Source organism: Petaurus breviceps, unplaced genomic scaffold, assembly GCF_028583685.1.
Source record: "Petaurus breviceps papuanus isolate PSGF00001 unplaced genomic scaffold, PetGlider_PUasm1.0 90994, whole genome shotgun sequence".
NCBI lineage: Eukaryota > Metazoa > Chordata > Mammalia > Diprotodontia > Petauridae > Petaurus > Petaurus breviceps.
In genome coordinates, this window is record NW_027187393.1 from 7149226 (window position 1) to 7162223 (window position 12998).

Sequence of the window (12998 nt, forward strand, 5' to 3'; positions counted from 1 at the left end):
TCTTGCATCTCATAATTGGAGGTTGAATTTTCCATTGAGCTCTGGCTTTTTCATCAGGAAGTTCTGGAAATCTGTTATGTCATTGAATATTGAAAACATAATTGAAAACATAATTGCCTGGAAGAATATGCTCAGTCTTGCTGGGTAGGTGATCCTTGGTTGTAACTTGGGCTCTTTTGCCTTGCGGAAAATTGAATTCCACTGCCTCCAATCTTTCAGTGTAGAGGCTGCCAAACCTGTGCAATCTTCACTGTGGTTCCTCAATATTTGAATTGTTTCTTTCTGGCCACCTGAAGTATTTTCTCTTTTACCTGGTAGTTCTTGAGTTTGGCCACAACATTTTGAGGACTTTTCAATTTGGGATCTCTTTCAGCAGGTGTCTGGTGGATTCTCTCGATTTCTATTTTACCCTCAAGTTTTAGTATCTCAGGGCAGTTTTCCTTAATGAGCTCTTGGAGAATATTGTCCAGGCTCATTTTTTCATCATGATTTTCTGGTAGGCCTGTGATTCTCAGGTTATCTCTCCTGGATCTGTTTTCCAGGTCAATTATTTTTCCATTGATATATTTTACCTCTTTTTCTAATTTTTCATTCTTGTTGTTTTGTTTGACTGATTCTTGGTTCCTCATAGAGTTATTTGTTTCAATTTGGTTGATTCTGGTTTTTAGCAAATCATTTTCCTTGGTTAGTTTTTGGAGCTCCTTTTCCATATCATATACTTTTCTTTTTAAGGAGCTGTTTTCTTCACTATAATGTTTTTCTAATTCTGCAATTTTGATTTTAAAAGAATTATTCATTTTGTCTTCTATCTCTCTCATTTGGTTTTCAAAGTTCCTTGTGAGCTCATCTAGGAGAGCTTGGTGCTTGGGACCTGTTTCCTGTTGATGTTTCAGCTGTGGGTGTGGAGTCCACATTGTCTGCCTCTGAGTTTGGTTCCTCCCTCAGAGGACAGTAGGACTCCAGAGTCTTTGTAGTCTGCTTTCTATGCAGGGCCCTAGCCACGCCCTTCCACTAGGGTTCCCAAGCCTTTACTGTTGAGGGTTTTGCTCTGGGGCAATAGTTGCTATGTTTGGGGGGGGGGGGGGTTGGAGCAGGCTGGGTTCATTCTGCCATCCTGGTCCTTGGAGGTTCTGAAAGGCATTTTTTTTTTTATTTCTGGCCTATGGAGTGGTAGTCCCAGGAGTATTTGCTGTCCTGGACAGGGGCCCTGCTTTTGGTTCTTACCTTGCTCTTTCCAGTCCCAGCCCTTTGGTGAAAGGCCTGGTAGTGGCCCTTGGGGTTGGTGGGACAACTTGCCCCCCTCGTTGGTCAGGCCTCCTCTCGGCCTGTTCTGTGCCGTCACTTCCTGGCCTGCCCCTGCGTGCAGCCAATAAATGCTTTTCTTTAACTTGGAGACTGTTGTTGTGAATTCTTTTAGAGTACTAAGAACCACAGGTCTATTCTTCATCCACTGGACTTTCTGTATTTTTTTTCCTGCAAATTAGGGGGAGAACTCAATACTCTCTGAGATTCCTGCTAATTCTGACATTTTATGATCTCATGTAAAAGCACTAGGGGGCCTTGGGGGCAGGCAACAAAGACAAATCTTGTGAACCTCACAATTTTGATAAGGGGTAACCCTGATCATGGCTGATGTGGATACAAATGATACCCTAAGGGTTAAAAAGAATATTAAGGGGGTGGCTAGGTGGCGCAGTGAATAGAGCACCAGCCCTGGAGTCAGGAGGATCTGAGTTCAAATCTGGCCTCAGACAATTAACACACACACACACACACACACACACACACACACACACACACAAAACTAGCTGTGTGACTTTGGGCAAGTCACTTAACCCCAATCACCCTCCAAAAAGAAAAAAAAAGAACATTAAGGGTTGCTTTTCCAGTACTTTGTGAAGACCCTCCTGAGGGGGGTTGGGGCTCACTCTGTAGAACTTGAGGGTGTTCTTAAGTCCCTTTCCCCTTATCTTGAAATTCTATGACACTTCTTACCTTTTAGCAAAAGAATTGTTTTTTTTCTTTCTTATCCTGTGTCCTGTTCTTATGCTGTCAACCATCTTCCTCATCCTGGGTCATAAGATTCCTCATTATCTTGTAAGCAACCTTCATCCTGTTCATCCAAGTGTAAAGCCAATAATGGCAGCACATCTGAAGACTGCTGCTGTGAATAATTTTAAGGGCATAATCATATAGTATAATGAACTCTCTATTCAGACCTAAACATTATTTAATAAAGTAAAGCATAACATTCATAGCAACATCCTTAAGCAAAACATATCATTATATGCGTGTGTGTATATATATATATATATATATATATATATATATATATATATGTGTGTGTGTTTGGGGGAGAAGAACTGTTGTACTTGGCCCCACAAGGCTCTCCTGATGCCTTCCCCCTCCTGCCATTCTGTCCCAACCAACCATCTTGTTTCCTCTCCTTCATGGAAGTAAGCAAACTGCCAGGCTTAGCCCCCCAAATAAGCCCACACCTGCCAAATAAACCCACCAAGATGGAAGTTCCCAGTAAACCCTGCTCCCTTCCATATATGGGCCTGAACTAGTGATTAATCAATGGCTGATTTTGACTTTTGTAACTTCCTGCTTATGCAAATACTGACATCATAGATCTGTGGTTTCTGCCTTTAAAACCCAGTGTTTCACTCCTGATTGGGGCTGCTTGATTTGGGTTCTTACCCCTGGCAGTCACACTAATAAATTCCACTTTTAAATTGTCACTTGGGTCTTGTTTGCTGATTTTTAGGGTACAACAGAACTACCCTTTCCCAAAATAAAATAAGCAGAGATATCTCCAAATAGAGACAGGAAGAATTTATTTAATTATTTCTTCTTGCAAGAAGGGTGGTCTTGCTACTAGAGGCAGTCTAGTAGGAGAGGCAAAATACAAAATGCAAAGCTTGGTTATATATCCAAAAGACCACCCCTTCTTCCCTCCCACCTTTGTCTTGTCCTGTTCCTGTTAATTAGGAACTGAGGTGCACAATCTTAACTGCAAAAATCTGCTGGCATTTGAATATGAAATATCAGTATCAAAAAGCAAAAGGTACATGTCTAGCAGACATGAAAACAAAATATGTCATCAGTATCAACTTAGATATGAAAACAGAAGATAAATGTTCTAACAATATCAATATAGATGTGAAAGTATGAATCATAGGTATTTTAGGACATGGTGAACTGCCTGGAGTTCTGCAACAGGATTTCCAATTTTATATTTGTACAGGTCAGATAGTGGTCAGTGGAAACAAGTCTGGAACATTTGGGCCTGTGGTTAAATTTTCAGGGTCTGTGCTTTCCCCTCCTATGCTTAGTGAAGCTTAGCAAAAACTTCAACTTATATCCAAGGAAGTAAGGCAAGGGTCCCAGGCTCCCAGCCCAGGTTACTAAGTCTTTGATACTTTATTACAATTCTGTTCAGATTTCTGGAATGTTACCTGAGAAGTTTTCATTTTTATTACATTTATATATATACATACATATATACATATACATACATATATATCATAACATTCAGTATGTCATATGGCACATAGTATATATCTTTTTTTTTAAACCTTTTTTTTCCTGCTTTTTTTTTTGGAGGGGGGAAGGCGGGGCAATTAGGGTTAAGTGACTTGTCCAAGGTCACAAGGCTAATAAGCACATATCATTGCATTCGCTAAAATTCCCCAAAATACTTGTTTATACAATCAGCAGGTCCCAGGGTAGGGTCTTTCCTAAAACAATACATTATGCAGCATATATCATTGCATCCCCAAAATCAGGAGGTCCCAGTCTTCCCTAGCACAAAACATCCTTAAGAGGTAGCAGAAAATACCACACTATCCACCCCTAGGTCACTGTAAGAACAATATCCTTAATCAATATTAAGTGTCCAAATAAAGTGCTCTTTCATCTTAACTTGAGGTTGACTTCCAAGTCCCATGGCTTTTCCTCTATGGGCTGACCACTCCCGACTCTCTCCTGGATTCATAAGTAGGCAGCTCTCATGTTCCTACTCCAAATCTCAGCTCACAGAGTCTGTTCCACTCCAAGTTCTCCTTGCTTCTGCCCAACAGCAGCCTCCAGGGGCTCCTGTCTGTAACTTCTGCCTCTGGGAAAACAAAGTTTAACAGGGCAACAACAATACTGACACACATCACTAGGACCATCATCTCAATTCACCTCCAAAGTCCAGAAGCTCTGTAATAATAGCTCAGTTCACTTTAACAGCTCTCAAAGGGAGCTTAAGCTCAGTTTCCTTCCCATGGGCAGGTTTCTGCCCTACAACTCTATTTGCTTTCAAAGTTCAGAGACTCCCTCAGCAAATCTCTGCCATCAGAGGTCTCCTCTCTGAGAGGTCTCCTCCCCATTCTCAGATGTCTCCTTCTACCCACTCAAGCTGCTTGTCTCTCTGAGCACTGTGTCTCTCTCTTTCAAGCTGGATCCCTTAATGCCTACTTTCTCAATAACAGCTCTCTTTATATATAGTTCTACTCAGTATCTGATTGGCTAGAGCCTATATGTATGTATCTGATTGCTTAGAACCCACTTGCACATGTCTGATTGGCTCAACACAGAGGCATGTAAGACTGAGGCTGGGAAACTGAATAACACACACAGAACAACAACAACTTTACTTGTCCTTACACCTAGACAAAGGCAGAAATGGCATGCTTGTCAAATTTGCAGATGATACAAAGCTGGGAGGGAGTCAGTATCCAAAAGATCTTGCTGGACTAGACTAAAACATTTGTAAATATAATATACATAATATATATAATACATATACATATATATAATAAATATAATGAAATGAAACTTAATAGAGATAAATTAGAAGTGTTACAGTTTGATTCAAATAACTTCAGAAGCACACAATAGTGAGGTATGCCTAGTCAGAGGCATGGTGTCAAAGTTTAGGAGAGTCAGAATAGCTAAGAGGAGAATGAAGCATGGTCTGCCTGGGCCTTTACCCAAAAGGAACTCACAGAATGGAGAAGGATGCATAGCTTCTGGTCAGAAATATTATATAGCAGAGGTGTGAAACATGCTGCTCTTGTACCTCATATGAGTGAGTGCAGACTGAACCAGATTAAAAGGTAATTGGGAAATATTTAACAAAATAAATAAAAACACTATTACATTTTAAAACTAAGTCACTATGTATCCCACAGGGATTCTTATATACAGATTAGTGGTCCCTTATCTATTTAAGCTTGACATCACTGTTGTAGAAGAGATTCTAATTCATGATTGGACCAGATGACTTCTGAGGTCCTTTCTGAGATTCTATGATATTTTGGATGTTAGGAGACAAAATCTACAAAAGTCTGGTGTTGGGAAAAAATGGAACCAGTCTGAATATATTGGAAGATTAAGTTTTGAGAGCAGTGGAAAATACATTTCAAAAAATAGTCTTAAATGTAGGTATCCTTTAACGCTCTATCCCAGGTCCTATTCTTCTCTTAGAGAATTATAAAAAATCCCCATGGGTTCATTTATCATCTCTATGTGGATACCTCAAATCTTGGTACCTTGACCTTATCTCTTTCCTATATCTGAGTTCTACAATGCCACCTGAGGTCCTACCACACCTCAAATTCAAAGTGGTACCAATTGAAATCACATTTTTCCCTACACTTGTCCTTTCTCCCAGCTTCCTTTTCTCCATCATCCTCCCAGGCAGTCAAGAAGTCTTTGACTACTCCTTCTGTATGGCTGTTTCATCTTTGCATTCCTCTTCCTTAATACAGTGTACATCAGAGATCATATATAGATACACATAGTGTGCATGTACAGGAATATATATGTCTGTGTGGCACAGACATATATATTCCTGTACATGCATACATCTTCCAATAATGCAGATAGTTAAGTAACCTTTCTATGCCATATGACATAGCCTTTGTGAGATGCTATGGGCAGAGCTGACGGCAAACCTTCCGGTGGTGACCAATTCAAATACAGCAACTAGACTAGAATTTGAATGAATGATAAGACAAATCAAGCACTAAGAGCTAAGCATTGTCCTAAGTACTTAGGATACAAATGCAAAAGTAGACAGTCTCTGCTTTCTAGGTAGCTTACATTCTAATAGGAAACAATAGAAAAAGGAGAGTGGTGCCTAGGGAGAGGTCCAAAGGTACCAGTATATTGAGGGAAGACTTGGAGGAACAAACTGATAACCCCTTACGGGAATAATGGCAGAGTTGATTTAATCATGGTTCCAGAACTGGAGGTTGGGGTGGGATTATAGAAAAGGTATAACCCAAGCTATCAATAAAATGGCTGGGAAAGGAGCAAGTGTGTTTGTGGGGGAGGGGGGGGATGAATATGTTTTGGGGATGAATTAAAACCTTAAGAACAGCAAGACCCTTGGTAAGATTTTCTAGACGATCCTAGGTGCCAATTACTTGGAAAATTTTCCAGTTTATTAGGACCAGCAAGACCTTGAGCTCAGGAAGGATCACCTCTACACGACCACCCTTGGGCCATCTGAGGACTTTATTAGCACAGACCTGTGCACCAGCAGGTACTGAATGACTGTGGAACCACCTGTGGGGTGGGGATTCTTGTTCTCATTTTATGGAGGAAAATACTGAGGAACAATTCCAAAGGATTCATGGTGAAGAATGCTACCCACCTCCAGAAAGAAAACTCATAAATAAACCCTATATGCAGATTGAAGCATACTTTTTCTCACTTTCTTTTCCTTGCCTTTTTTTCTTCTAAACAAGGCTAATCTGGAAATGTTTTGCAGGACTCCACATGTATAACTATTATTGCTTGCATTCTCTATGGGTAGGGGAAGGACTGACTGGAAGGAGAGAATGTGGAGGTCAAATTTTTAAAAAGTATTTATAATGTAACTGGTAAACATTTCACAAACCAAAGACAAATACAGCAGAACACAGAAAGATACTGAAGATCAGCATGTCAGAGAAAGGAAGTGTCTGGATCGAGTATGAAGCAGTCTCAGGAAAGGAACCCACATCTTCTAGTCCTCAATTCCAGGGCTTTTTACACTACTGAAGGCTGGGCGGGGGTGTGGATCCCAGGGCGCAGCAGAGACAACTCAGAGAGAGAAACGCCCGGAGGGGCCAAATCTCCTGCTGGATCCCGAAAAGGGCCACTAGGCGAGCACCTCCAGCGGTCCAGACTCGTTTGCGGGGCAGATAATCCGAGGATCCACCCAGCCGGATTATTGTAGCAACCAAAAAGCAAAACCAACAACTGGAGACGCGGCGGGGGAGAGGGAGGGGGAGGAGTCGGCCACAAGGCGCAAGCGCAGTAGCTCACGCAGGACTATGGAAGGTGCAAGACGCGAATCTTGGTTATTGCCCTTGGTTTTCCACAGTTGTTCCCCTCTGATATCCTTTCCCATCCCGATTAATTGTCTCCTTAGGTCTCAATATCATCATCTGTAAAAATGAAAGGGATACACCAGAAAATCTGCTTCCAAGGTGCCGTCCAGTTCCAACTCTCACTCTACTACCTCAGAAGCCGTTCCTTGACAAACTCTAACGCAGCACTCATTCACGCTGAGCCTGCGCAGTCAGACGGGTCCGCACAGGCTGGGGCGGGGTAGTAGAGTAGAAGGGTGAGGTCAGAGGTTAGGGGATCTGAGTTCCGCCAGCTGAGCCACAAGTAGGCGAAAGGGCGGGAAAGGGATGGGGAGGAGGGGAGACCTTGAGGAGGGGGCGGGGCCTGGTCCAATCCCATCCGCCGCCCTAGACCGGTGGCCCCAAGGTGAGCTGGGCCCTCCCTGCAGGAGGACGCCGGCGCGTGGATTCCGCCGCGGAGGCTGCCGGGAGCGGGCACGGGCTCGGGCTCGGGCTGAGGTAGGGCAGGGCGGGGCGAGGCTGGGCTGGGCTGCCTTGCGTTGTGTTTAACGGTCTGGTCCGCGTGTGGGGCTGCCGGGTTGGGAGTCTGCGTCTTCGGACAATCCCCAAGTCCGAGGCGCCTTTAAAGTCCCAGGAGAACCGCAGGGCCTGCGAGGGCGGGTGTAGACGATGCCCGCCCCGCCGTGAGGCCCCCCCTCAAGGTCAAGGGTCATGGATTTCGAGCTGCAGAGGCGGCCATCTGCCCCCCACTCCCCGTGCTTTGCGGGAGGGGGGGGGGGAGGGAGCTCAGGCCTGGAGAGAACTGACCCACCCAGGGCTGCACAGCTTAGGTGGAACCTTAAGTGGTGCAGTAGACCGAGGGCCGGACTTGGAGTCAGGGAGACTTAAGTTCAAATCCTGCCTGGACACCAGCTGTGTCACCCTCAGGAAGGCAATTTAACCGCTCCTAGCCTCAATTTCCATATGAGTAAAATGGGGATAATAAAAGCTTCCCCTCCCCCCAGGGTTGTTGTGAGAATAAAATAATATCCTTCATAAGTGAACCTTAAAGCGGGATATACATACTAGCTGTTGTGAACCCTGACTCCACATCTAGAGTCCTGGCCATTACACCACTCCTTCCTCCTGCATGGGCCTTATTTTCCTTGGTTCACAGAATGGTGTTGACCGGCATGGTCTCACAGTGCCAGTTCTGTGATTTTTGGTAAAACTAGCCCAAGAGTTATTGTCCACCATGTTCCTCAGCCCCGTTATAGGAAAAGTCATGCTCTAGACATTGAGATGTGGGGCTAGGCGTATTAAAGGGAGTCCTGTTTATGATCTTGTCTCTAGCACTTACTGGCAGTGTGACCAATGGCAAATCATTTAACCCCTTTAAGCCTCAGCTTCCTCCTTTGTAAAATGGGGATAATATTTATTACTTAGATCCTGGGGCTGTTGCAAGAAAAACAAACACTTAAAAGACTCTTTGCATCTGCTTAGACTATTGCAGTTGTATCAACATCCATTCAGTGTAAAGTTTATACTCCTTTACCTGCCATTCAAGGTCCTCTACAATCTGGTACCACCCTACATTTCCAGACTTATATTATTCACCTCAATACATTTATGTTCCAGTCAGACTCTATTACCCTCCCCAACATACCTGATATTTATGTTTCCTTACCTTGGCTCGTGTTATTCTTTATTTCTACAGTTTGCATAATGTTACTGCTCATTCCTGAAAGGCTGATTCAAATACCAACTTTGTTCATGAAATTTTCCCAAATCTCCCTCCATCCCTCTCTTGTACACTTACATAATATGTACTACAGAATCATAGCATTTAGATTTGGTGTCAGAAATAATTTAGTTCAAATTCTTTGTTTTAGTTTTTTTTTTACTTTACTTATCTGATTAATTGAGGGTACAAACCATGTCAAAACTTTAAGTGGTTAATAAATGAATGAGTGAGGCAGAAAGATCTCTTAGGAGGTTTTGCCATAGACTGAGTGGTAGTAAGGACTAGCTAGTGGCAGTGGAATGGAGAAGGAAAGGACTGATGTGAGAGATATTAGGAGGTGGAATTGACATGGCTTTGTAACTAAATATGAAAAATGAATGAGGGAGGGAAAAGAATTAATAATCTGGAGGTTATCAACAGGGTAAATGGTAGTGCCACAGACAGAATACAGTAATGTTCTAAGGAGCAGTAGAATAGGTGAAAAGATAGAGGAAGAGCTGAGCCATGTACATGTTGAGTTAGAGGCACTGGGTAGGATGTCCACTTGGAGATTTTTTGAAGCTCAGAAGAGAAGTCAGAACTACTATGAGAGTGAACTGCCCCACTTAGAGTAATGCTTGTTTTCCTCTCTCTTTTGGACTCTGCCAAGAGTTTGGGCAGGATTGACAACTTTTTCCCTTTCCTGGCACTAATGATCTTTGAACAACTAATGAACTAAAAATCTTTCCTGTCTCCTCAAGCAGATTGCTCCTTCTGTCATCCCCACTCTCTCACTTATCTTTAATCTCCCCCTGTTTTGTGTACTTCCCTGTTGCCTGTAAACTCCCCCATCCTCACAAAACCCTCACTTAATCTCTCCATCTCCAGTAAATGTCATCCCATATCTCTTCTGCCTTTTGTAGCTAAATTCCTTGAGCAGGCTATTTACAATAGATGCCGGCACTCCTTCTCCTCTTACTTACTTTCTTTTTTTTTTTTAAGCAGTTGGGGTTAAGTAACTTGCTCAAGGTTACATGGCCAGTTATTTTGTGTGGGTGCCAAGTATCTGAGGCCAGAACCAATCCCAGGTCTCCCGATGCCAGGGTTGGCGCTCTTACTCACTGTGCCACCTGGCTGCCCCCTCCTCTTATTTTCTTAATTCTCTCTATAATCAAACTTCCAACTTCATCATTCAACCAAAATTACTCTCTCCAAAGTGACCAATAATCTCTTAATTACCAAATCCAATGGCCTTTTCTCAGTCTACATTCTTCCTGACCTTCCTGGAGCCTTTGACTGTATATCACCCTCTTCTTCTCTTCTCTCTAGGTTTTCAGGGCACTACTCTTTCCTAGTTCCCTTCCTAACTATCTGACTATTCCTTCTCCATCTCCTTTGCTGGATCTTCATTCAGGCTGGGTTTTTGCTAACGGTGGGTGTCTCCTGTGCTCTGGCTTGGGTTCTCTTCTCCCTCTATCCTACTTGGTGATCTCATCAATTTCCAGGGATTCCACTATTTCTGTGCTGATGATTCTCATATTTACTTATCTAGCCCTAACCTCTCTGTCCATCTCTGCTGACCTCCAATCTTGCATCTCTAACTACCTATCAACTCTCTGAAACTAGATGCCCAGTAGACATTGTAAACTCAACATGTCCAAAACAGAACCCATTATCTTTCCCTCTAAATCCTCCTCCATTCCAAACTTCCCTATTTCTATCAAAGACCACCATCCTTCTAGGCTCAAAACCTTGATGTCATGTTTGACTACTCTCTATCTCTAACCCCCCTCCTCACCCTCTGCCAATAATCAATCTGTTGCCAAAATCTATTGGATTTCACTTTTGTAATATCTCTCATACTTGCCCCCTTCTTTCCTCTGCCATTGCTACCAACCTGATAAAGGCCCTTATCTCTTCACACCTGGATTATTGCTGTAGCTACATTAAAGAACCTAGAAGATAGAAATGGAGGAAAGAAAAGAAGCAGACAAAAGGAGAACGAGGTGTCTCTGAAACCAAAGGAGGAACCTTCAGGAGGAGTAAGTAGGAAACAGTGTCAAAAACTGTAGAGGTCAAAAGGAGTGACATTTGGCAATTAAGTCATTGGTGACTAGAGCAGTTTTAGTAGAATGGTAGGGGACAGAAGTCATTGCAAGTTGTTGAGCAGATATGAAGTGTTGACAACTATTTCAAATCTAGCAGTGAAGGTAAGAGATGGGTTGGGAGCTGGATGAGTTACCTGGAAGGATCAAGGGAAGGGTTTTGTTCTTTTTATATTGAGGGAACTGAGTATATTTGTAGGCAAATGGAAAGGGAGAGATTGAAAATACATGAAAGAAAGGGAATGACTGCTGGAGCAAGGTGCTGGAAGAAGTGGGAAGGATTGGGATCACAGAAGTGATTAGAAAGTGATACACAAAGTGATTAGCCTTAATGGAGAATGAAGATAAGTTCTATGACCAGAAGGAAGAAAGAATAAATTGACCAGAAAGAATAAATTGATATTTGTCCTTAGCTACCTCTTCTCTCCAGTTCCACATGTCAAAACCTTTCGGCATCATACCCTATTCTCTCCCCTTTTTGCTCTAGTATCAGAGAAAGAGGTGATCTTCTTACCCAGGCCACCCCCTTTATGTGTGCCTTTGACTACATCCACTTCTGTCTCCTCCAGGAGCTTATCCTTTCAAATTATTCCTTTTCTCTTTCTTCATTAATCTTTTTTTATCCTATTTTATAGCTGCTTTCAGGATTTTACAAATATGCCCGATCTCACCCATCCTGCCATCCTCACACTTTACCTGTAACTTCCATTCATTGCTCTCCTTAGAACACCTGTGTGGTTGCAGAATTCACAATGCGTTTCTTGTTCCTAGAATCATCATCATCATCATCACTCTTTTTTTTTTTTTTTGCCTTTTGGAGGACAATTGGAGTTAAGTAACTTGCCCAAGGTTACACAACTAGTTTTTTTGTGTGGGTGTTGAGAGTCTGAGGCGGGAACCGAACTCAGGTCCTCCTGACTCTGGGGCCAGCGTTTTACTCACTGCACCACCTAACCGCCCATCATAACTCATTTCTATAGTCCTGCATGTAAGATATACAATATAATTTCTTCCTGATTAAGCTGTTAGGTAGGGAGGGATAGTATTATTAACATTTCATAGATGAGGAAACTGAGGTTCAGAGAGGTTATGTGGTCAGGTCACAAAGCTAGTGAATTTCTGAACTGCTAAAAGAGTTTAAAATTCATGTAAGGGAAGTCTCTCACTTTAAGGAGGAGACTAAGAGAGGGTTGACTTGTTCACACATCAAGATGTGGCAAAGCCAGAACTACACCCCAGATCTCTTGGCTCTCATTCCAGAGCTTTTTAAAACTCTACAGCCTTCTCTGTTGGGCCCCTCTCTGAGTCACTGATGAGATTGAGGCCCATAGCCTACATTTGGCCCTACATGTCTCTCCTTTGGTATAACTACTTTCCAAGGAGAGTGAGTTGCCTCACTTATTTTCTGCTCTCTTTTGAACTCTGCCAAGAGTCTGGGCAGGTTTGACTACCTTCTTTCTGTGCTTTTGTCCCATAGCCCAAGAAGAAATCTAAGCAATGGACTCATGGTGATAAAACCTGCCAAAGAGTAAGCAGAATAGACATGTGCTTCCTGCTGCAGAAAGACAAGACTCACTGGCCTGGTGTCTGGTCCTCAAATGGAGGCAAGAGACCAAGGGCACAACATGAAGTCCCAGCCTCCACATATGGTGCTGGAGAAGCAGATCCTGGCACTGCAGCAGCAGATGGCCGAGAACCAGGCTGCTTCCTGGCGCAAGCTGAAGATCTCCCAGGAGGCCCAGCAGAGGCAAGAAGTACTTGTGAGAAAGCTGCAAGCCAAGGTGCAGTAGCTACTGTTCTGTGGAGGGTTGGGGGACAAGTGAGAAAGAAGAGATGTCT

At 43.0% G+C, this 12998-nt stretch overlaps 1 protein-coding gene across 2 annotated transcripts in view; it reads left to right on the forward strand.

Moving 5' to 3' along the window:
* The first annotated feature begins 7639 nt into the window (after nucleotides 1-7639).
* CEP250 (centrosomal protein 250) overlaps nucleotides 7640-12998 on the forward strand; it is a 50895-nt gene continuing 45536 nt past the window's right edge. For both annotated transcript variants that reach the window (XM_069077541.1, XM_069077542.1), the window contains exons 1-2: nucleotides 7640-7850; nucleotides 12637-12940. In XM_069077541.1, the coding sequence (XP_068933642.1) occupies nucleotides 12758-12940 (183 nt within the window). In that variant the 5' untranslated portion in view covers nucleotides 7640-7850; nucleotides 12637-12757. The remainder of the gene's footprint in view (nucleotides 7851-12636; nucleotides 12941-12998) is intronic.